The sequence below is a fragment of the Pecten maximus genome, chromosome 12, assembly GCF_902652985.1.
Source record: "Pecten maximus chromosome 12, xPecMax1.1, whole genome shotgun sequence".
Classification (NCBI taxonomy): Eukaryota; Metazoa; Mollusca; class Bivalvia; order Pectinida; family Pectinidae; genus Pecten; species Pecten maximus.
In genome coordinates this window covers 13,143,408-13,167,566 of record NC_047026.1, presented here as the reverse complement: position 1 = coordinate 13,167,566, position 24,159 = coordinate 13,143,408, and the positions used below count along the sequence as shown (strand labels likewise).

General features: G+C 36.4%; 1 protein-coding gene across 1 annotated transcript in view; it reads right to left on the bottom strand.

Annotated features, from left to right (window-relative positions):
• Positions 1–23,799, bottom strand: part of LOC117339490 (DNA polymerase lambda-like) — a 64,428-nt gene extending 40,629 nt beyond the window's left edge. The window contains exons 1-6 of the mRNA XM_033901107.1: positions 23,047–23,799; positions 21,859–21,936; positions 21,571–21,678; positions 20,729–20,908; positions 16,746–16,874; positions 15,297–15,465 (exon numbers count right to left, since the gene is read on the bottom strand). Of these exons, the coding sequence (XP_033756998.1) occupies positions 15,297–15,465; positions 16,746–16,874; positions 20,729–20,908; positions 21,571–21,678; positions 21,859–21,936; positions 23,047–23,574 (1,192 nt within the window). The 5' untranslated portion in view covers positions 23,575–23,799. The remainder of the gene's footprint in view (positions 1–15,296; positions 15,466–16,745; positions 16,875–20,728; positions 20,909–21,570; positions 21,679–21,858; positions 21,937–23,046) is intronic.
• Positions 23,800–24,159: the final 360 nt, after the last annotated feature.

Genomic DNA, 24,159 nt, shown 5'->3' with positions numbered 1-24,159 from the left:
TCCAAAAACAAAGGTGCAGACATAAGAACACTGTGATAATGAAAGGCACGTGTTTTTATGTGTCTCATTTTTAATCAACTAAGTTTGAACATATCAAATATACCAGAAGGGAAGGATCTTGAACCAACTCGAATATATATCAAGGGGGGTGTGTGTGTTACTTCCAATATAAAAGCAATAGCCAAAATTCGATTGGATATTAGCAACAATTATACTTGTACAAATATTAAAATATTTCCACATGCTTCACCTGGTTATGTGCACCCGAAGAAAACAGAGGCTACAACGTAACTAACTGCGTAGTTAGTTGTAAAACAGGTCACGTCATCAAATTCCCCAGTTACTGCTGCATTCAACTATGACTCGAACGGGTTATGCTTTCACACTTTGAAAATCACTGATGAAATATATATCTGGTGTTGTGTAACTATGGTTTTTCGCTCTAATGACGAATCAAATTTAGAGGGAAAACACTGAAGTTTTTAGGTAGAGCGGACGTAAAATGCCTAGAATCTACACTGTATGATATTTCACGGAAATCGCTTCATTTTTACATGTGTATGGCCTTGAATTCCCCGATACAACCAAATATACAAACATTTAGTCTAACCACTAGGTTAAGTTTAAACTGATATCCATACTTTTGCAAACGTTCGTGCACATCCCTATTGATAAATAGAATCGACACTTACTGTGTTGAATCCCCGTTTATAATCTGACTTAGTCTTCATTAAAAATAAATGTTCAATCGCCCTTTCTCCAACGTTATCATATAAAAACGTCATATGGCAGGTAATTATGAGAATTTTCACGAAAAGTAAAAATTAAAAACCTGATTTTTACAAGAACAGAAAACACCAACATGCAAACTCAATTTCAATACAACAGAATGAAGTACAAACAAACGTCTTTAAAATTAAATTAATGCCGAATTTTTCACTTCCTGTTGTTAAACGTAAGTCTTTGTTTATTTTCAATTGTTCTTCGAACCAACATCGTGGTACAGTCACGTGCAGACGATGCAGTAAACAGCTATCTAAGTATCCCTCATGATTCAGTCTGGAGATTGATTATTCTGGTTAAGATAAGATATCTTACACTCTGACGTCCACACAGAATTTATTTCTTGTTGTTTCCTGGAAATTACTTGAACCCTATGCATGGATAATTACCATCCAACTAATCAGCCGAAGTTATATCCAGAGTAAATTCCAAGTAACCGAACTCTATATACATGTAAGATCTTTGATCGTATCTTAGTAGTTGGAATTAATTTTTGATGGATCAACCGACTTTTATCGTCTGGAAGTCATGAACATCCTGCTCCTTTGCAAAGACCTTGTTGTTATACTACTATAAGTGGTAACAAGAACCAAATATGTCTTCAACACTTCTAACACCCATTCTTATTTTACAAAGGGGTTAAGCATTTTCTTATTTTGATCCCTCGCATCAACAGTACGATGCATTTTTCTATCTATTATTCGACTGTGTATATTCTATACCATTACTTTGTCTTTCGTACAATGCTTTCAAAGGCACTTTATACACTCTGTGTATTTCTACATATTTTTGGCATTAACATATTGAATATCAAATACTTTCTTCATCAATTTTAATACAGCTGGAGATTCCTAAACGGACGTAATGGCCACATTGTGCCTCTAGTTTTCCCATTTCTTTAAACTGTGACATTTTACGATAACGAAATACTCCAAATTAGGCAGTATGCCTATATGAAGTCATCACTGTGTGTGTGTGTGCCATCTTTGTTGGTGAACAGTTGTATGGAAATTCTACACGGAGGGGGAGTGTATGATTTCCTTTCAAATTCAAAACGTTTAGCAGAATTATATATCAGGACGGATATTATCCAGATTAGCTGTTAAAACGGGATACTAAGTATATAACTTATAACGGAAAATGCACGTCCTGTTTGTTAAATCGTATCCTGTCGTCCTACAACAAATTAGAATTCACCGACGCCAGACTTCTATTTCAGCAAAAGAATGACTCCAATTTCGGTGACCTAATTCAGGCTTCCTTCCTGTTCGTCTTTACGTATAAACTTTACACATTCGATACAAGAGGCCCAGAGGGCCTGTATCGCTCACCTGGTTGGATTTGACCAAACGTCAAAATATGTTCATGCTCAATTTGTTAATAGCTTTCTTTGTCAATGTCTAATAACGCTATATATAGTTATGAGGAAGGGACTTCAACTGCTTCAGAGATAAAACCCAGAAACGCAGTCAAGTCTCCCTCGGGGAGTGGAAAGACCTCAAGGATTGTTTCTACAATTTGAAAGTAACTAAGTCCCCTCGGGGTGAGGAAAGACCCAAGGGCCAATTTCTACAACAGGATTGTGGTTATCTCATTGTACCCAGCGATGCTGTATATGGTTACGGGTTGGGAATCTCAACAGTTTCAACACTACAAAAGTGTTTATAAATTGCTCACTTTATATATGCAAATTTGGGGTCAGCCCTACCGTTTTGAATCCCTATCAGATAGGCATATCCAGTCAAATATGAGCGATATCCATTGTTTAGTTTCAGAGAAGATGTCGTTTATATCAATTTAGTCAAATAGACCACTTTTGGCCCCACCCCTTAGGCCCCTGGAGGGTCAGCCCCTAAATTTGTAAAATTTTGAATCCCTACCCCATTGAGACGCTTCTAGTCAAATATGAGCGATATCCATAGTTTAGTTTCAGAGAAGATGTCATTTATATCAAGTCTGCCTAATTGACCAATTTTGGCCCCGCCCCTCAGGCCCCCATGGGGTCAGCTCCATCATTTGAACAATTTTGAATCCCCATCCCGTACGGAAGCTTCTGACCAAAGGTCAAATTCCGATCTGCGGTTATGAAGAAGATATCAATTGTTGACGGACGGACGGACCACGGACGCCGCGGTAAAGCATAAGCTCACCATGGTCCTTCGGATGATTCAATGATTTTACCAATTAGATTATAATTTCATATTAACGCTTCTGGAAAAACCTGATTGCTTAGATAATGGGCATTAATAAGTTACGCCACTTGACCTAGGTTGTATCGATCTAAGGACTGGCGAGCTATATCATATTACACAAAACCTGTGTATAGTGACCTGGTTAACATGCAGACCCCAGAAAAGTGGAAAAACAATAAAACCAGGGTCTTCGAAGGAGTAAGCGTCTTCTGCATCATCCCCATATATATTTAGGTCAAATCCAGGATAAGTCACAATCTCAATTAAGAGTTAGAAAGATTACAGTAGAATTACTGGGAACCAACATCTTATATCTCAAAAGGAAATAGAACATTTCCAAATGATATCATGATGTCGATCAAAAAACGTTCTCATGCTCTTCATTAACCTGCGTCTCTTAAAACCTTTTGTGGTAAATTCTCCGTCATTAATCGGTATTTTAACGTAAATAATATCTTTAACGTCAATAATGATAATGCCAACAATCCCTTGATAGCGAATCAGTAACACCTTAGGTAGGGGATACAGGGATGTTCCTGTATATAAATACAGCTTAGTAGTAAATTGTAGAAGTTGGTTACGTTATAAGTAAAGATCGAGGTAAGTGACTGATATTGAAGAGTCTGTAGTGCCATTGATTTATTTAGGGTATATCCCGATCTACATGGTCAATACATGTTGTCCGTCAATAAAAGCACTCCGTCACCTGTTCTGAAATCAGATACGTATGGAAACTTCAAAAACAAGTCGGAAAACAGAGGGGCACAGTTTGTTCAGATGGTTATGGCAATAATTTGTTAGAAAATCTGGTCACCATGCTCAACAAAGATGTTGTCGATCGGTAATTAGCATTCTCAAAATTTCGTCTTCGGAGTATTTTCTGTGAGCTTTCGTCGTATGTTTAACGAAATTTGCTCTTGCTATTTTTTAGTTAACGTAATTTGCTCTTGTCATATTAACTATACAATTACGTTGCCAGGCAACAATATGCATCTTTCAAAGAGTGTACATCGACACTGTAGTTGACGTGCTGGTTTTTTGAAGTAAATTTGAAATTTATTGAATTATGCGCTATATCACCTCTCTCCTGGAGATTTTGACTTTTCTTTCGACCTATTTTAGCTTGCTCAGTCGCCTCCTCGGTATCAGCACTAGACCCATAGACTCACTGACGAATCCGAGTGCAGTTTAATTCATGTTTATTCTACTGTATCTAACTCTAATTTATATTGTTGATTGGGTATTTATCTTTCGTAAATTCCCTATTTTATCTATTTTTATTTATTAGTATTTCTACGTTTTGGTAAGCGAATATCGTTTGTGATAGCTATCTTTACCTGACCTGATTGTATTGTATGTGTTACATACCTGTAAAAAGTGGGGTTTTCCCAACGAATACATCAACCAGGAAGTTTCTAAGAAATAGTTGATGTTATGAAACTAATTATATGGAAAATCCATGCAAAAGGAAAAATGATAGGTAATTTTCTGTCACGGCCTTTCGCGTTTAAGGATCGTCTGGATGTAATTACTGAGTAACACAGCATAAGGAAATGTCTATACTGTATGTGAAGAAAAACAAGGAACTGGATGGTTCCTCGTCAATGAAAGTCGTTATACAAGAAGAGGTTATTAAAGACCGATTGAGAATGATCGGAAATGGAGGAAGTACAGTTCCTGGTAAGAGGAAACAAAAACATATGCATGGAGCTTCCTCACATAACTTCTGTCACTTCAGAATGAAATTGTGAAAATTCTTAAAACATCAACACGCACACGCCGTAACAAGGGGTTTTAATAATGTTCATGGGTTTTAATGATATTTCTCTAATTTATTAGTTGCTGTCATAGGCTGAATGATTTTACTTCGTTTGAAGGTTTACTTTGGAAAAGTAACCCTTAAATAACCCTTCTACATCAAAATATACACACACACGAAAGGAAACAAAACTAATGTAGCAGCAACTCCATTTATCCTTGCTTATTTCAAGGACACTTTTCATGAATTCAACATTGAATTTAATCAATGTTAAATTATGAGACATTGTTTGGATCCAGTACAAAAGGAAAACAATATCTATCAAGTCACGAATGTTGGCTAACCATTGTGTCCGTCAGTAAGTAATCTAGCAACCTGAAAAGGATAAATAATAAAGGATTGGTCTGACATTTCATATGATATTCTCAGTAAGTAACAGTAGTTACCAAGCTAATGCGATGATGTGATTTGTTGCAATATTAATCCGATTTTAACTTGTCAAACAGGTATTCGTGAACAAATGTATACGATACATTATCTACAACAGAATAAAAGGATGAGTACGTGAACAATTTGATACGTGTAATGTCGTCCCGAATACTGCTATTTGGAAATTCGCTCATCCATTGATACAATAAAATACAAAAGCAAAGAAAATTTCCTTCAGACAGTCAAACCATAGTCGTCTGCTTCTGGTTAGTATTAATAGAAAAAAAATATATTATACCCTACTCGTCGACTATAGGAGACGAATTTTAAAGTATTTTTGTTCTTTACCCATAAATCAACATTAAATCTCACTGCGCATGTGCTTTTTAGCGACGGAATGAACGGAAATAAAAGCAGATTTTGAAATTCTGATCGACTTGTGCCGTGCACCCCACAAGTTGACAGACAAAACACTGCATCCCACTAGTCGACCTTGGCCGTTCATCCGGACAGACGCACGGACAAACAGAGTGGTTCCATATATCCCCTCGAGGTTGTATGATTATAAACATGTTTTATATTTTCCGATGAAGTAAATATCTGGAATCTGATGATGAGAAATTAACATTCATTTTTAACAGTAACAACATACACACATACATAAGCTCAATAAAGGCGCTGTTCAATTTTAATATATCTTGAGATATTCATAATATCAACACATTTCGGGGTGACTGTTTGGAAACGAAAATGTTCCACATTTGCACAGGGAATCTCACGATACATATTACATATATATTTACCGAGGGCAGGGAATTTGGGTCAAGTCTATGTGCTACTACATTAGCTGAACCATTGTAAGTGATGATGTGACTAGTAACTTTTCGTAAAACCAGTAGAGCTAAAAATATCGTGGTAGGCAAATCCACATAAAAAATGTCTTCCATGTAGACAAAAAATCTGTCAAGTAACATTTTAAAATGAAAATGAGTTATCACCATATTGTATAGTGTACAATATATAAATCAGGTGGGAAATATTAAAGGATTAGAATAATAACATTAAAAATTCACATAAGATGAAAACTTTCCATTAATACAGATTTATAAGATACCAAAACTATAACTTCATAACTATTTTATTTGAAAATAAACAATTTTTGACTTTGTGCATTCGGGCATAGCTAAGGTGAAAAAAATGTTTAGAAATCATCACATATCTTCCTGGTTTGAAACGGGTTTTCCCACAAAACGGAACTCGCCAGTGCACCCGATAAAGTAAAAATGTTTAGGAAAAAATGTTTAGCTTTTATTCCTTGTCATTATTTATGTGTGCTTGATACACTTACAAGGTAGTTGTTAAATGCATCTCGTTTACACGGAATCGTTTGTTATTTAGATGATAGGTGTATCAAATGTAGGTCAGAATCAACATAAAAGCGGCACTGGTATAACCCACTTTACAATTAAAATTTGACCGGTTTTACAACTCAGATGGAAGAGCTTTGTGTTAGACATAATAGAAGTTAACAATAAAACATTACTACAACTTAAACCTTATCAATGTCTGGTTCATTGTATTGGCATTGATATAAAGTTCTGCACTGACGTCATCAAGCAATGAAAATGAAGCACTGCAATAAAAACTGTCATTATCGAGAGTTATTAAGCTTACTGTAGGATACAACAAAACACTGGCATTATCGAGAGTTATTAAGCTTACTGTAGGATACAACAAAACACTGTCATTATCGAGAGTTATTAAGCTTACTGTAGGATACAACAAAACACTGTCATTATCGAGAGTTATTAAGCTTACTGTAGGATACAACAAAACACTGTCATTATCGAGAGTTATTAAGCTTACTGCAGGATACAACAAAACACTGAGTTCAATGTGAATTTATTACATATATCATTTTACAACGCTGATGTAACGACACCGCAAAACACTGACTGCGAGGTGGTTGTATTACATGTATAATTTTACAACGCTGATAAAACGACACCGCAAAACACTGACTGCGAGGTGATTTTATTTACATATACATTATATAATTTTGCAACGCTGATAAACACATTCGAGGGCAAATTTTGATTATGTAAATCAGAAAGGAAGCAGAACCAAAACTCCAACAAAAAGTCCTTGTGGACAGGTTACTGTAAAGTCATGCATTTCTGAGGGTCTAACATTTGGCGGTTTTCTGACTAATAATTTGAGAATGCTGGATTCTGAGGATTGCTCGCATCCACATAATCATTTCAAACAGTCCATGACATGTGTAATTTCAAAAGATTACTACTTTGTGTTATGAACGATTTATGGATTGAAAGTAGCCACGAAATCAACACAAATACAACCTTCAAAAAAATCAATGATTTTCTGGTAAATCATTTTCATTTCATTTCCGTAGCATAACAAGCATTAGACTTAATAATATGTCTTGCCTGTATCGATTTGTCAATGTAGTAAGCTTTAAGCAATCTCCAAAATTCATTAAATCTTAAGTATTTTGTCCCAAAAACAACTTAAAGAATATCCAATTTTGTAAGATCACTTATTCTCAAAGCTCACCTAAATATTGAATTTATCGTAAAAGTCACTCTTTCTGAAAGTAAAAGAAAATATTGTGATTGATCAAAGAATTCATTCCAATTCGGTTATAAACTAACTTGTAAATCATACCAATGAAATAAAAACTTGATCTAATTAGTGAAATATTGACGTCGACAGACAAGTAACATCACAGTCTCGCTTTGGGGAAAAAATGGAAAATTTCATATATATATGTATTATGTTACAGACATGGAACTAACGACAACAATTAATTTAACAGTTGATAAGAAGTCATACACTGTCTGACCAATAAAGCGAAAAACATTTTGGTCGTTCATCATGTCCGCGGGAAATTTGCGATGTGGGATGCCGAAACTTTAATGACAGAAGGCGAAAAACAAAGGTCAAAAGTCACTCAATATCTCTTAGAAATGTTGACATGGAACAAACTGGTGATATTCCATTAGCAATTTTTTTTTATCAAACATCACGTTGAAGTGGATTGTGGCCACTGACATCAAACACAGTCGGGTTTTCGCAAGTCATTGTCCAGAAACAAAGGTTTGTACATAATACAAACTGTTTGGTTTATCATTGCTTAACGTCTTATCAACAGCTAAGGTCACCCAAGGACGGCCCCCCCGTGCGCTAGACACGCACGTGCTCGCCGAGTATGGATGTTTGTTTTAGGGAGGCTGTGGTATGTTTGTGTTAAGTCTCCTTATGATTGTCCGGAACTTTTGCCGATTTATAGTGCTACCTCACTGAAGCATACTGCCGAAGACACCAATTGTACAAGATATTAGCACCATTCAATAACATTTTCAACTAGGATCAGATACATAGTCTCAAAATCAAAACAATAAATGTATGTATATAGTAGAGCTGATTCGTCCTTTATGAATCAATGAGACATAAAATGTTTGCATATAGAAGGTAACTGAAGAAGCGCAAAACAGCTCGGAAAAAAGGCCAATATATTAATTGGAAGATGTTTAATAGTACAATAATTAGATTAATTTTACAATATCTAATATTGAATTTCAAACGAATCTAAAGCACGTGTATACATTTTGAACCGTGTCTCTATTCAAATGAATTACGCAGGTTATATCAAACCTCGGGGACTAAATGTCCATCAGCTGTGTTTACCAACTGCAATCTCAAATGAGTTTACAAAAGACACACAGGGTATTAGAATCTTAATGAAATAACGCAGGGGCAGAAATAAACTGCTTCGTACACGTGCTTCGTCCTTCTATGACAAGAGCAATCAGAAATCATATTCTGTCAATACTTAATGATGTAGCTATCAAATTTGAGATGAGAATCCTGTATAAGATATTTAACACGTGTTTTCCACCGCGCACCCAGTCACATTATGCATGCCTGGATGAAAAAGATGTCTTCGGTAGGAACAGTATTTAGACCATTTTATGGGTGTGCTGTTCACTTCAAACATTGTCTAGAAATTGCAAGCCGTTGTAATTTTTGGTTTGTTTTTAATTTTGACAATTTAGCTGGAAATTGCTTTAGACCAATAAATAAACTGGAACTCGTACAATGAACAATTGTCGGGATAACTTAAATACAGTGCTACAGTGTATTACATATAGGGCCAACTCCAAGAGCAGAGTGACGAAAAGTGATATCAAATTGGTAAGTATTTTCATTTCATATGGATATGCATGTGGTGATGTTTTATGTGCGAAAAAATAAGAATTAACAAGAGGCCCATGGGCCTTAACGGTCACCTGATTTTTGAAATATTTCGGTAAATTTGAATGAAAGAATGAATTTAAAAACAAATAAAACAAATGATAGTCAAAAATGTGATTTCCCTATAACTATAGTAAAGTTTATCCCCTCCAATGGGGCAAACACGAGACCCCAGGGCTAGGAAATTCACAATTATGGTAAAGCACCTTAAGACCCTTCGATCTGTGAAGAGTATTTAATTCTACCTTAAATGGGCTGTAAGAAGAAGATTTTTAAAATTTCTGTTAATTTGACCCTTTTTGGCCCCTCCCATCAGCCCCTGGTGGTCAGTCAGGGCCAACATGTACATACCATCAAACTGTCATCCCAAGCTGATAATGTCAACGAAGTTAGAATGAATTCCAATAAAAATTCAACAAATAATAGTCAAAAATGTGATTTCCCTATATAAACTATAGTAAAGTTTACCCCCCTCCCCAGGGGCAAACGTGAGACCCCAGGGTCATGAAATTCACAATTTTGGTAAAGCACCCTAAGATCCTTCCATCTATGTAGATTATTTGATTCTACCATATCTGAGAGTAGAGAAGAAGATTTTTGAAATTTTTGTCAATTTGACCCTTTTTGGCCCGCCCACCAGCCCCTGGGGGTCAACTAGGGCCAACATGTACATACCATCAAACTGTCATCCCATGCTGATAATTTGATACAAGTTAGAATGAATTCCAATACAAATCCAACAAATAATAGTCAAAAATGTGATTTCCCTATATAAACTATAGTAAAGTTTACCCCCTCCCCAGGGGCAAACGTGAGACCCCAGGGTCATGAAATTCACAATTTTGGTAGAGCACCTTAAGACCCTTCCATCTATGTAGAGTATTTGATTCTACCATATCTGAGAGTAGAGAAGAAGATTTTTGGAATTTTTGTCAATTTGACCCTTTTTGGCCCCGCCCACCAGCCCCTGGGGGTCAACTAGGGCCAACATGTACATACCATCAAAGTGTCTTCCCATGCTGATAATTTGATACAAGTTAGAATGAATTCCAATACAAATCCAACAATATAGTCAAAAGTCTCGCTTTGGGGAAAAAATGGAAAATTTCATATATATATGTATTATGTTACAGACATGGAACTAACGACAACAATTAATTTAACAGTTGATAAGAAGTCATACACTGTCTGACCAATAAAGCGAAAAACATTTTGGTCGTTCATCATGTCCGCGGGAAATTTGCGATGTGGGATGCCGAAACTTTAATGACAGAAGGCGAAAAACAAAGGTCAAAAGTCACTCAATATCTCTTAGAAATGTTGACATGGAACAAACTGGTGATATTCCATTAGCAATTTTTTTTTATCAAACATCACGTTGAAGTGGATTGTGGCCACTGACATCAAACACAGTCGGGTTTTCGCAAGTCATTGTCCAGAAACAAAGGTTTGTACATAATACAAACTGTTTGGTTTATCATTGCTTAACGTCTTATCAACAGCTAAGGTCACCCAAGGACGGCCCCCCCGTGCGCTAGACACGCACGTGCTCGCCGAGTATGGATGTTTGTTTTAGGGAGGCTGTGGTATGTTTGTGTTAAGTCTCCTTATGATTGTCCGGAACTTTTGCCGATTTATAGTGCTACCTCACTGAAGCATACTGCCGAAGACACCAATTGTACAAGATATTAGCACCATTCAATAACATTTTCAACTAGGATCAGATACATAGTCTCAAAATCAAAACAATAAATGTATGTATATAGTAGAGCTGATTCGTCCTTTATGAATCAATGAGACATAAAATGTTTGCATATAGAAGGTAACTGAAGAAGCGCAAAACAGCTCGGAAAAAAGGCCAATATATTAATTGGAAGATGTTTAATAGTACAATAATTAGATTAATTTTACAATATCTAATATTGAATTTCAAACGAATCTAAAGCACGTGTATACATTTTGAACCGTGTCTCTATTCAAATGAATTACGCAGGTTATATCAAACCTCGGGGACTAAATGTCCATCAGCTGTGTTTACCAACTGCAATCTCAAAGGAGTTTACAAAAGACACACAGGGTATTAGAATCTTAATGAAATAACGCAGGGGCAGAAATAAACTGCTTCGTACACGTGCTTCGTCCTTCTATGACAAGAGCAATCAGAAATCATATTCTGTCAATACTTAATGATGTAGCTATCAAATTTGAGATGAGAATCCTGTATAAGATATTTAACACGTGTTTTCCACCGCGCACCCAGTCACATTATGCATGCCTGGATGAAAAAGATGTCTTCGGTAGGAACAGTATTTAGACCATTTTATGGGTGTGCTGTTCACTTCAAACATTGTATAGAAATTGCAAGCCGTTGTAATTTTTGGTTTGTTTTTAATTTTGACAATTTAGCTGGAAATTGCTTTAGACCAATAAATAAACTGGAACTCGTACAATGAACAATTGTCGGGATAACTTAAATACAGTGCTACAGTGTATTACATATAGGGCCAACTCCAAGAGCAGAGTGACGAAACGTGATATCAAATTGGTAAGTATTTTCATTTCATATGGATATGCATGTGGTGATGTTTTATGTGCGAAAAAATAAGAATTAAAAATGCTTGTATTTAGTCTACACACATAGATATATATGCCCATATACATCAGCACGAAATCGACTCAAGATTTCACTGTATAAGATAGTAATAGTAGACAGTGTGTGACGTATCCATTGATGACCTCAAAATATAACGAAGTAGGGTTTCAAATTTCAGACAAGTATAGGCACAGTAATCTGTACCGTCAGAACATTATGTTTTTACAGTGCATGACATATCAATTTAAAACGCCTACACAAAACTCTTACAGCAAAATCACCCGCCAAAAGTGAGAGATTTTGATGTTCATGCAAAGTAAAAAAAAAATCAACATCTCATATAAACTGTTTGAGGAGATTGACAGGCTCGCAGGCTTCCAGTAGACCTAGATCACACCACATATTTATCAACATATTTTGATCATCAGGAATATCGGCATGCAATACATCAGTAGGTTACATAAACATCAGTTGTTAACCAAAAGTATGTTCGGAATGTAGCGAGATGTTATGAGATGTTTTGTCACTCACATCTGAGGAGTGTGACCTCGAGGTCAGTAATAGATTCGCTATAAATAAATCAATAATTATATTCACAAAGGACTGAAGCATTGTTTACTGAATATACACCTAGGGATATATACACTGTTTTGTCTGTACTGAACATACATCTCGGGGTACTAACACTGATTTGTCAGTACTGAACATACACCTCGGGGTACATACACTGTTTTGTCTGTACTGAACATACACCTCGGGGTACATACACTGTTTCGTCTGTACTGAACATACACCTCGGGGTACATTCACTGTTTTGTCTGTACTGAACATACATCTCGGGGTATATACACTGTTTTGTCTGTACTGAACATACATCTCGGGGTACTAACACTGACTTGTCAGTACTGAACATACACCTCGGGGTACATACACTGTTTTGTCTGTACTGAACATACACCTCGGGGTACATACACTGTCTGTACTGAACATACACCTCGGGGTACATACACTGTTTCGTCTGTACTGAACATACACCTCGGGGTACATTCACTGTTTTGTCTGTACTGAACATACACCTCGGGGTACATACACTGTTTCGTCTGTACTGAACATACACCTCGGGGTACATACACTGAGTTGTCTGTACTGAACATACACCTCGGGATATATACACTGTTTTGTCTGTACTGAACATACACCTCGGGATATATACACTGTTTTGTCTGTACTGAACATACACCTCGGGGTACATACACTGTTTTGTCTGTACTGAACATACACCTCGGGGTACATACACTGTTTTGTCTGTACTGAACATACATCTCGGGGTACTAACACTGATTTGTCAGTACTGAACATACACCTCGGGGTACATACACTGTTTTGTCTGTACTGGACATACACCTCGGGGTACATACCCTGTTTCGTCTGTACTGCACATACACCACGGGGTACATACACTGTTTTGTCTGTACTGCACATACACCTGGGGTACATACACTGTTTCGTCTGTACTGAACATACACCTCGGAGTACATACACTGTTTTGTCTGTACTGAACATACACCTCGTGGTACATACACTGTTTTTGTCTGTACTGAACATACACCTCGGCGTACATACACTGTTTTGTCTGTATGGTACATACACCAGTTTGTTCACGGTTTGGTTTTCAGTGTCTGTACTGAAGATGAACCTCAGGGTTCATGCACTGTACAATGTATATAACCATTATTTAGGTTTTAAGCTGTTGGTTACAGCTGATCAGTTATTAGTCCATTTTATGGTGTTGTCTAGATTAATGGATCCAAATTAAGGCCCAATTTATAGTGACATCTCACCGAAATGTCATATAGCAGGCAAATTGGCATGAGATATCGACCTTGTCTTGATCCAATGCCGAAAATCATGCAGGAAACTTTAGTACCACTTGGAATGGATTTGGTGCATCAACACTTTGAAACAACAAAATGCTTCCTCACTGACACCAACGATCAACTCAAATTTAGGAACAAGGGAGACATCAAGAAGTGCAATCAATGATTGCTATGCTCATAGGCAGCAGCCATTGTAAAATTATCATACTAATATTTCACTAACTTATTATGACATATATTGATACTAAAACAGTAGATATTTATGTGTAATTAAGTAAAATTCTAAATTAATTTCAAAATCTTCATATTTCATATCCAAGAATTAGATGAAAAATATGTGAAAATTCAAGGGAGAAAAATACAAATATTGTTCACTCTCATATGTCATTCTATCATATCTAGAATGATTACAATCATATACCAGATAAAATGATTATGTGATGCATACTTATGGACAATGAGAAACTTTAACGTGTGATTTGAAAAAAACAACAACTAAATGTCCAAAAGATGGTAAAATTAAAAGAGAAAAAAAAAACACTAGAGTATATTTAATGTTATTTTGATGTAACATTACAAAATTGACTCCCAGACCCCTAATGAAAGTATATACCAAATTTGGATGGTGCAGATGGTATACCTATGGGCTTACAAGCTTGTAAAATGTATTGTTAAAACTTTAAAGTTGGGATGAGACACCAATACCAACATGGACACCAGGACAGCAGAGTTAGCTCACAGTTACTTGTAACCAGTGAGCTAAAAAGGTGAATGAGAGAGAAGAGGTCAGGTTTCTAAATTAAGTCACCTCTTACAAGCATGCAATGAGGGTAGCAGGCACAACTCTACCTGCAGGGGAACAAAATGCAGCTTGCAGAGTATCTAACTTAATATCCCTGCATTAAATACCTAGGACATCAAACAATATTCATCTTTGTGATAAATCTTAGCAAGGTACTTTGTCAATTTATTCAAGAACACAACCAGGACAGCACAGGAACGCTCATGATCTTCCTAAGCATTGAAAACCCATCTTGATAGTGATCAAACCAAATACCTGGAATCTCAGGGCTTTTTCCCACTGGTTTGGGAAGGGTCCTTTTTGTCACATTTTGGGAAGAAATTTGGTGAATTGGGAAAGACTTGTTCAGGAGTAAACTGCAAATTTCGGGAATTTAGGTTTAAAATGAAATAATTCCAATTGGGAATGGGGCCCATTAACAGTCCCAGAAAGCCCTCAGAAAAAGCCCTGGTCATCTTTACCATAGGTCACACTGGTCCAAAGTTATGTTAAACATGTGCATTCTACCCTGATGTCTCACATCAGATATTTGGAGACATCAGACATTAGAATCTTGCATCATAAGAGTGAGGACACAACCACTTACCTTGATCTCGAAGTTTAGTGAGCAGTTTCCCGAAAATTCCACGATGAGACTTGCCATCAGGATGTGTGACTAGCACATCCACGTCACCACACGTTGTCTTCTTCCGGCGGTATGACCCACACGCCTGTGCTATCACACCTGGCAGCAAAGATTCAGCAGCTGTACGTACCTGGTCATGCACATCAAATAATCCTTACATTACTGAGATATTATTATAGTATCTGAACATACATATACAAAAACTTATTAAATTTTGGAGAAAAAAAAAACAAAACTTTTTCTAGGTAATTGCCAATTCAGCATTGTACATGATTTCCTTTAAAAATTATACAGGTAAGGAACTTGATCTTTGACATTATACACACAGCACTGCTAAGCTTGCTATTTGTTCATACAATTTAATTAAAATCATAACTATCTAGACACACTGTATGAGATTGGGGTTCATATATACCCCTCATCAAGTGTGACCTTTGACCTTTAACCTTCATCTATAATCACCAAAATATATCCAGGTGTAGAAATTGGTTTGATATTATTGTTTGCATGTGAATTGAATCAGTCCTTGAATTCCTATCTGGTACTTAATCTTATCATGCACGAATGCAGACATGCATGGATGGGTGCATAAAGTGTTATCACTTATGGAATTAGAAATATAGATTTATATCCAAGTTTGTGGGTCACAATATACTCCACCACCCGACCCCCCCTCCCATTTACATGTATATTCAAAACACAGATTTCAAGATGGCAGTTATGTCACATCTGTTTTTGAATTGGATCAAGATGGCAGTTAGGTCACATCTCATTTTGAATTGGATCAAAGATCAAAAGCCACAGCGACAGCTCATTTCCATGCTCATGAAAAAAGCTGGTTTGAAGAAAAGATGGGATTTTGTAAAAAGCTCATTAATAATATAAATTTAACTAAAATGGTGACTTTGACCTTGAATCTTTCTGGTAAAAGAGTTAACCATACTGCTACAGCATTAATTCCATAGAATGACAACACTGTCGAGGATTGAGACTGGACATCTTGAGACAGACATGGGTTATATGTTCATGTATATACCCCACCTTCCCAAATCACATCTTCCTAATCAATGCATGTCCCCTACCGACCTCTGCTAAAAATAGTAACAGTAACCTTGACCTTTACCAAAAACATTGAAACTAAAAAAAAATAAAAGATGTTATGGTCCTTGATTATTGTGTGAAGTTTGATCAAAATCTCTCAAGGAGTGACGCCACTAGAGCGCTGACAATCTTTGGAGCTACGTACATACGTACATACTTGGCGGATGGAAAAGAAATCTAGAGTCCCACTGGTTTCACTGGTAAAGGAATAAAAATAGCATCCTCCCCGTATAGGCATAAAAACCAACTGCAACTTTATCATGCATGGCCTTGTAGAAACAATAAACATTGACAGTATTGAAAACTTACAACTGCCTCAATCTCCCCAGCTTCTACCCATGGCATCCGATCAAGGATGTCATCATAGTGCTTCAAGCCAATTTTCTGTTGGTGAGTCAGATTGGCCTTGGTTCTGAGGTCATCAAGAGTTCGAAAACCCTGTAATAACATAATGTTATGATTCTACATGAAAAACATATCAATCTTCTCTGTCAGCTGTCAAGGCAGGTGTTTTCAATGGATTCTGTTTTTCACCACGTTGTTTTCCAGTACATGTATAAATATCATTAAAGCGACTTTAATGTTAAAAATCAATAGGAGAAAAAAAATATAAAACATGATATTTTTTCCAAGAGTTTAATACAAAATTTACACTTTCGGTGCATTATAACTAAAATTAAAAGTGACTGCAACAATTCTTGGTTGATATCTAAAAGACAGAAATCGTAAACAGAGTGGTCTTCATCTAATTCAAATATTACCAATCATAATCCAATCAGAACACCACTCAGGCCTTTCTGTCCTATCTTTGAAAAAAAACATGTTTTCTTTTCAACAGAAGTAAATGACCTCGTTATGTGACAAACCATATGAGTGATTTCTTTGTAATAAATCAAGCATCATCATGTTAACAGAATACAGTCGCAGTGATCACTGTTTTAACCCTGAAAATATGTACAAAAACAGCAAAGTTGACGGCATAGGCTCATGTACCACTTTATTATGGGTATATTTAATCATTTAAAGGCCGAACTCTCCATTTCCTGAAGGCGAAATCTAAGGTAATAGTCGCTTTAAGAAAGTCACAAAAAAGTACGGAAAATATTTTTATTAGGCTGATTGCAAGGCGCATTAACTTTGAATAAAATTAGAGGTTGTCCATTGCCTGATACCAATGGTTGATTGCACTATGCTACGCTACACTTATAGGGGTTGGCATATTGAAGGTCAATGAAATGACATGTGTTAGGTATCTTAAGAAACTATAACAGAATGGGCTTATAACTTGATATAGACTTGCTGTCTGATAAATAGTGTGTATTCATCTGTATTCATTAAAGCATCACTAATGTAAGCCACCAGAACAACAGAACATGCTCTGTCTTCATAACACAAGTGTTCCATTGGGCCTTATAATTAGCCATCTGTCTTAATAAACAAGAGGCCCATGGGGGCTTAACAGTCTGTCTTAATAAACAAGTGGTCCATGGGGCTTAACAGTCTGTCCTAATAAACAAGAGGCCCATGTGGGGATTAAAAAGTCAAAGTCTGTCTTTATAAATCAAGAGGCCCATTGGGCTTAACAGTCTGTCCTAATAAAAAAGAGGCTTGTGTCGAGCTTAACAGTCTGTCTTGATAAATAAGAGGTCCATGGGGCTTAACACACTGTCTTAATAAATTAGAGGCCCATGTGGGGCTTAACAATCAGAGTCTGTCTTTATAAATCAAGAGGCCCATATATGGGGCATAACAGTCTGTCTTAATAAAAAAGAGGCCTATGTGGGGATTAAAAAGTCAAAGTCTGTCTTTATAAATCAAGAGGCCCATGGTGCTTAACAGTCGACCTAATAAAAAAGAGGCTCTTGTCGGGTTTAACAGTCTGTCTTGATAAATAAGAGGTCCATGGGGCTTAACAGACTGTCTTTATCAAGAAAGAGGCCCATGGGGCTTAACAGTCTGTCTTGATAAATCAAGAGGCCTGTGTGGGGCTTAACAATCAGAGCCTGTCTTTATAAATCAAGAGGCCCATGGGACTTAACAGTTCGTCCTAATAAAAAAGAGGCTCATGTCGGGCTTAACAGTCTGTCTTGATAAATAAGAGGTCCAATGGGCTTAACAGACTGTCTTTATCAATCAAGAGGTCCATGGGTTTAACAGTGTGTCTTTATAAATCAAGAGGCACATGGGGCTTAACAATTTGTCTTGATAAAACAAGAGGCCCATGGGGCCTAACAGTCTGTCTTGATAAAACAAGAAGCCCATGGGGCTTAACAGTCAGTCTTGATAAAACAAGAGGCCCATTTGGCTTAACAGTCTGTCTTGATAAAACAAGAGGCCCATGGGGCTTAAAAGTCTGTCTTGATAAAACAAGAGGCACATGGGGCTTCACAGTGTGTCTTTATCAATCAAGAGACCCATGGGGCTTAACAATCTGTCTTTATAAATCAAGAGGCACATGGGGCTTAACAGTCAGTCTTGATAAAACAAAAGGCCCATGGGGCTTAACAGTCTGTCTTGATAAAACAAGAGGCCCATGGGGCTTAACAGTCTGTCTAGGTAAAACAAGAGACCCACGGGGCTTAACAGTCTGTCTTGATAAAACAAGAGGCCCATGCGGATTGGAAGTTGGTCTTCATGACCCGAGAGGCCTGCAGGGCTTAATAGTCTGTCTTCATCAAAAAGCACAGACCTTAACAGTTTTTCTTGATAAACATAGGTCCATAGGCCTTGATAGTCGCCAATATATATTTACACCAGGCAGCAGAGCAAAAGTTGAAAATTTAACAGATTAATTTTACCAGTATTTGTTTCAGTTGTACATACAATGTTGAAACCCAGATTTTATGGCTGGGAAAAACTACTACATATACTGCAAAATTCTGGTCTCAAATTTGACATTTTTAAAAACAAAATAAATTCTTCACTAATCAAATATGCTATATCCATTAAACTTTCATAATTGCAGTATTTGTGACATTTCAATAAGGCATAACAATCCATAGAAAACCCCTCACATGCCAAGCATACACAATTAACGCCAAAATATCTTGCTATAAGCCATATATATAGACAATATTTTGGTGCTCGACACAGAAAGCCAAGATGATTAGTTCCAGGTTTTTTTTTATGTAAATCAGAGTTCAATTTCACTTAAACATGAATGGAAATATAACAAAAATACAAATTATTCGCAACAAAAATTAAATTTATTAAATGTTTAAAACAACTATCAACAAAATTATTTAGATTATGTTAACCTTACACATTCAGATCAAAGTTCAGGGTCAAGTTGAACATAGCCCTGTCAAGTGTGGAAAAAATTCATGTGACTTGTATTGACGTATAAAGCAATCATATTTACGAATAAAGCATACGTTTACCCATCAGCAGTTATTGGTTAATGTGTGTGGCAGTTGCAGGATAAAAAAGTAACTGTGACCTAAGAGCAATGACAACGATTTTCTATTGATAGTAACAGTGACCTTGCACTTGACTTTGGCAGCCTGAAAGATGACCTCATTCAAGTATTCTCATACCTGACTCATAAATGAAGATAACCTCATTCAAGGTATTCTCATACCTGACTCATAAATGAAGATGACATTCAAGGTATTCTCATACCTGACTCATAAATGAAGTGTGATCTGGGGCCTTTATCGCTCACCAGGATATTTCAATAATTATGGCAAAGCATTCTTTAGATGAATTAAAAATACTTTTCCCCTTTTTGGTATTTGCCTCTCAGTACCGCATATTTCTGTCAACTTTTTCCTTTGACTAAATTTAGCATTCTGGTTCCAAAAAAAAAAATTCAAAGCAAACTAGATGCTGATGAGTCAGCAAGGTTTCCGTCTTGTAGCTAACACCCGAACAATTATCAAGAGGCCATCTGCCCATATCACTGAGGTACAGTTGGCATTTGACATTTGGACTTCAAAAGCAAATTTGATAAAAAAGATACAAATTGTCATTTCTGACTAGTAACAACAGGAAACAGGATAAGTAGTTTTCAGACTTATAAATAAATTAAATATATCTATAATTTTTATTTAATTTATTTCAACTCAACAGAACTGAGGGTTCAAATACAGAAGTTTTAATATGAAAAATGTATTGATACACATACAAACTAACAATTTAATGATGTAGTATGGAATCTAGTGTACATGTATATTATAATATACATAGAACATTTGATGTTAAAAGGTACATTCATTTAAACATGTGGGTGAATACAGGATTGTATTACAATAAGCTTCTTATCATCATTACGTCACAGTGAAATGGCATACCTGTTGATACCAGGTTCGACTTGTATGTGCACCCGCACCCCACACATTTCCAAACATCTCCATCACTCGGACTTCGTCACTTGATCGAAATTCATTGAGTTTTCGTAATTCACCGCTTTCAGCAATTTCCCAGATTTTGTCAGCTAGACGAGTTCCGACCCCAGGGAGGTCTTTAGCTTCCTGTAATTAATTGAACTTTTGAATGAGTGTGTAATTACAATATGCCTGTATTTTATCTTAATCCTTATTAAATACAGCTGTATTTCCCATGTATCTCTATTTGAGAAGGACACTGCAAATTTTCACCCCATTTCTTTACTCTTTAACATTATCATGAATTCTAATTACAACAATCTCATATCATTACACTGTCAAACAGGTGGTCATTTGAAATTTCAATAAGCCCCCCCCCCCCCCCCCCCCCCCAAAAAAAAACTGTGTTTTTGCTAAACCCTTGACAATTTTCAAGGAAGGACTATTATATCAAGACTGCTTGTCTATATTATATTAGTAAAAAGTGGTGTTTTTTTAGGTGGCATGCATAATTAATATACACTTTTTTTTATTTCTATTCATAGAGCATTGTGAATGAAACAAACAATAATCTAAAACCAGTAACACTGATCAATAGGGCATAGAAACCATGGTAACAGTCTGAAATCTGTTGAATTCTCAAGTTGGTCAGTATAGTGTAAGGGAGATAACTGCATAAAATTATTCCTGTCCTAGCTATCTTTGAACTTCAGTTTTGAATTGTTAATAAGAAACCGATTACTGGGTCAAAACATCAGAAACTGGTTGCAACAGAAATATTCTGGAAATATAAAAATGTTTGTAGTTACCTGCCATGAGGATATCGGTTTAGGTAATCTGCGTAGAGCTTGAATGGCTTTCTGGTAGCCGTACGCTCTCCACTTATCACTGGTGCTCTCATAGGTCTTCACCATTTCCTGAAATATTAAAGAACGAAAATTTTAATTTAAACCTCAACTTGGTAAATAAAGTGATGTACTTAAAAAAAAAAGTCAGTTATACAAAAAAAAAATTATATATATATATGCTTAAGATGACTTCATATCATTTATTTCCAGGTTTTTTGGTTTTTTTTTTTAATTACATGTTTGTCATACCTCCAGTTTGTCTGTGATATGTTCGTTTAAATTCGGACGAGTGTTTTTGGAAGACTGCGCACAAACCCAACTAGAAGTCTGAAACATAAATAATAACAAAATGAATTTAGAGCTGAAGTATAATGCATCCATTAAAAAAGTAAACAAATCAATTATTTATATTTGGTGATGAATATTTCATTGTGATACCATTGTGATACTGGTCCTTTTTTAGTAATGCTTGGTAGTCTCCCTACTAGGTAGTTGTAAATAACTACCCCAGCCCCTATCACATCCTGGTATATAAGTCATGGTCTCATGATTTTCCTATGGACTCACTCAAACTTTATCTCTAAGCATTCATGGGACTCATCAAAATTTTGCAAATGATGTTCTTGGCTTAGAAGACACAAACATTACTGACCTAAACAAGAATACAACTTGGGTCTCCAGCGTGATAATCAAGGGCTCTATGAGCTAAGAATGCTCCATCAGTCAAGTGATATTGACAGTATATTTAATAGTTATGTACACGCCACACATATGAAGTTTCGACAGTACCACAATACCACATACACTCCTCAAGGGGATTACTGGGTCCGTTGTCTATCACATTAAACAATTATCATGTCAGCTATAACTAGTATACCTATATATAAGCATGCACATGCAATGGAACACAACTTACAGGGGTATTAATGCATAATCCACTCAAGAATACATTGATACATTTGTACCTGTCCAAGTTAGAGGAAAGCTAGCTGCGGTAACGTAGCTCTGGACGAAGGACAGATTATTTCTGACAGATGGTCGTCCTGAGAGCAGTGTAGGCAGAGTATGAATATTCTCTCTAGAGGAAAGCCACAAGGGGGAACCACAAGTATGGGGACAGCAAACTATAAGACATCTGCTCATTAGTAGGAGTTAAACCCCTTACTGAAGTGAGGTGTCTGTACCTCATACCAGACCAATGTTTTATTGACCTATTTAATATTGATCTCGCATTGACTGATGCCAGACTGATATAAATAAAGTTGATAAAATGTCAGAATAATTCGGGCTATAGCTCATGGACTGTGTTTGGCTTTAATTCCTGCCAATGCAATCAAGCGATCACCCTTATTCTCCTTTTACATATTCATCTTCTGGCCGCCCAGGTCAAGGTAAACCAACTTTAGTCGTAAGCTTTCGTGGAGACATTGTACTCACCTGTATGGTTTTACATGGAGATGTCTGTGGAGTTGTGCTTGCTGAAGTATGATCACTGTCCACTCCAGCTATCTGATCTTCCTCTTCATTATCACTTGCCATATAGTCACTGTCTGGGTCATCAAATTGACCTTCGGATTCAACCTTTGGCTTCTTATAGGCACGAAACATGACACCAACCTTTGCGGGCTTAACTTCGCCATCTACAGTAGGTGGATCATTAGCAGCATCTTTATCTTTGGGTATTTTTGTGTCACTCTCCTCCAATACATCCCTCTTTTCAACAATTGACAAATCTAATTCAAATCCTTTAGTTGGCACCATATCCTTAGATTTGAAACATGAACTTAACCAACTTGTTTTCAATATTTCAATATTTTCTGGAGGTTTGTCCATTTTCAGTATTCTGCACATTCTCTCGGCATCCATTTTATCGTCGACAATTAAATGAGTTGTATCAGATTCTAATTGCTCATGGCAAATGCCGCCATATTTTTGAAGCTGAGAGGTAAATATCTGCAACCTCATCTTTTCAATACTTGCTTTCAAAATATAGATTTTACATCCAAGTAAGAATTTATTGCTCCCTACCTGAAATGATTCAGGAAGTTTTCGTTTTTTAGGAGGTCATCCCTGAATTTTATATATTGTATATGAAAATATGTATGTATAACTTTAAAAATTCGAATAGATAAATACAGAAGTAAATATGGTTAAAAATCTAACTGACATAACTTTTCTTGTTCTGGGTCCACCGGCATACCGGATGTAAACAAATAATTTTCCGAACACGCATAAGAGAACGTTTTTGATTGGTTGCAGTTTTGTGGCGAGTTAGTTGACAATTAATTACAGACGTTTCGGCCCAATATCAACATTGTCCCACATTACACTACAAACATACAATGTCCCATTTTTACATATAACGTTACATATTTTTATTTCAACAAGACAATAGTCTCAATGTCCCAATATATTTGGGGAGAACCTTCTCTTCGCCCAATATCAGATCGCTCCAATGTCCCCAGATGTCCCGAATTAACCATTTTACCGCCCAGACGATCCTATGGGTAACTTTTTGGGAACTCGTAAGAGATCCTTTTAAACATGCAG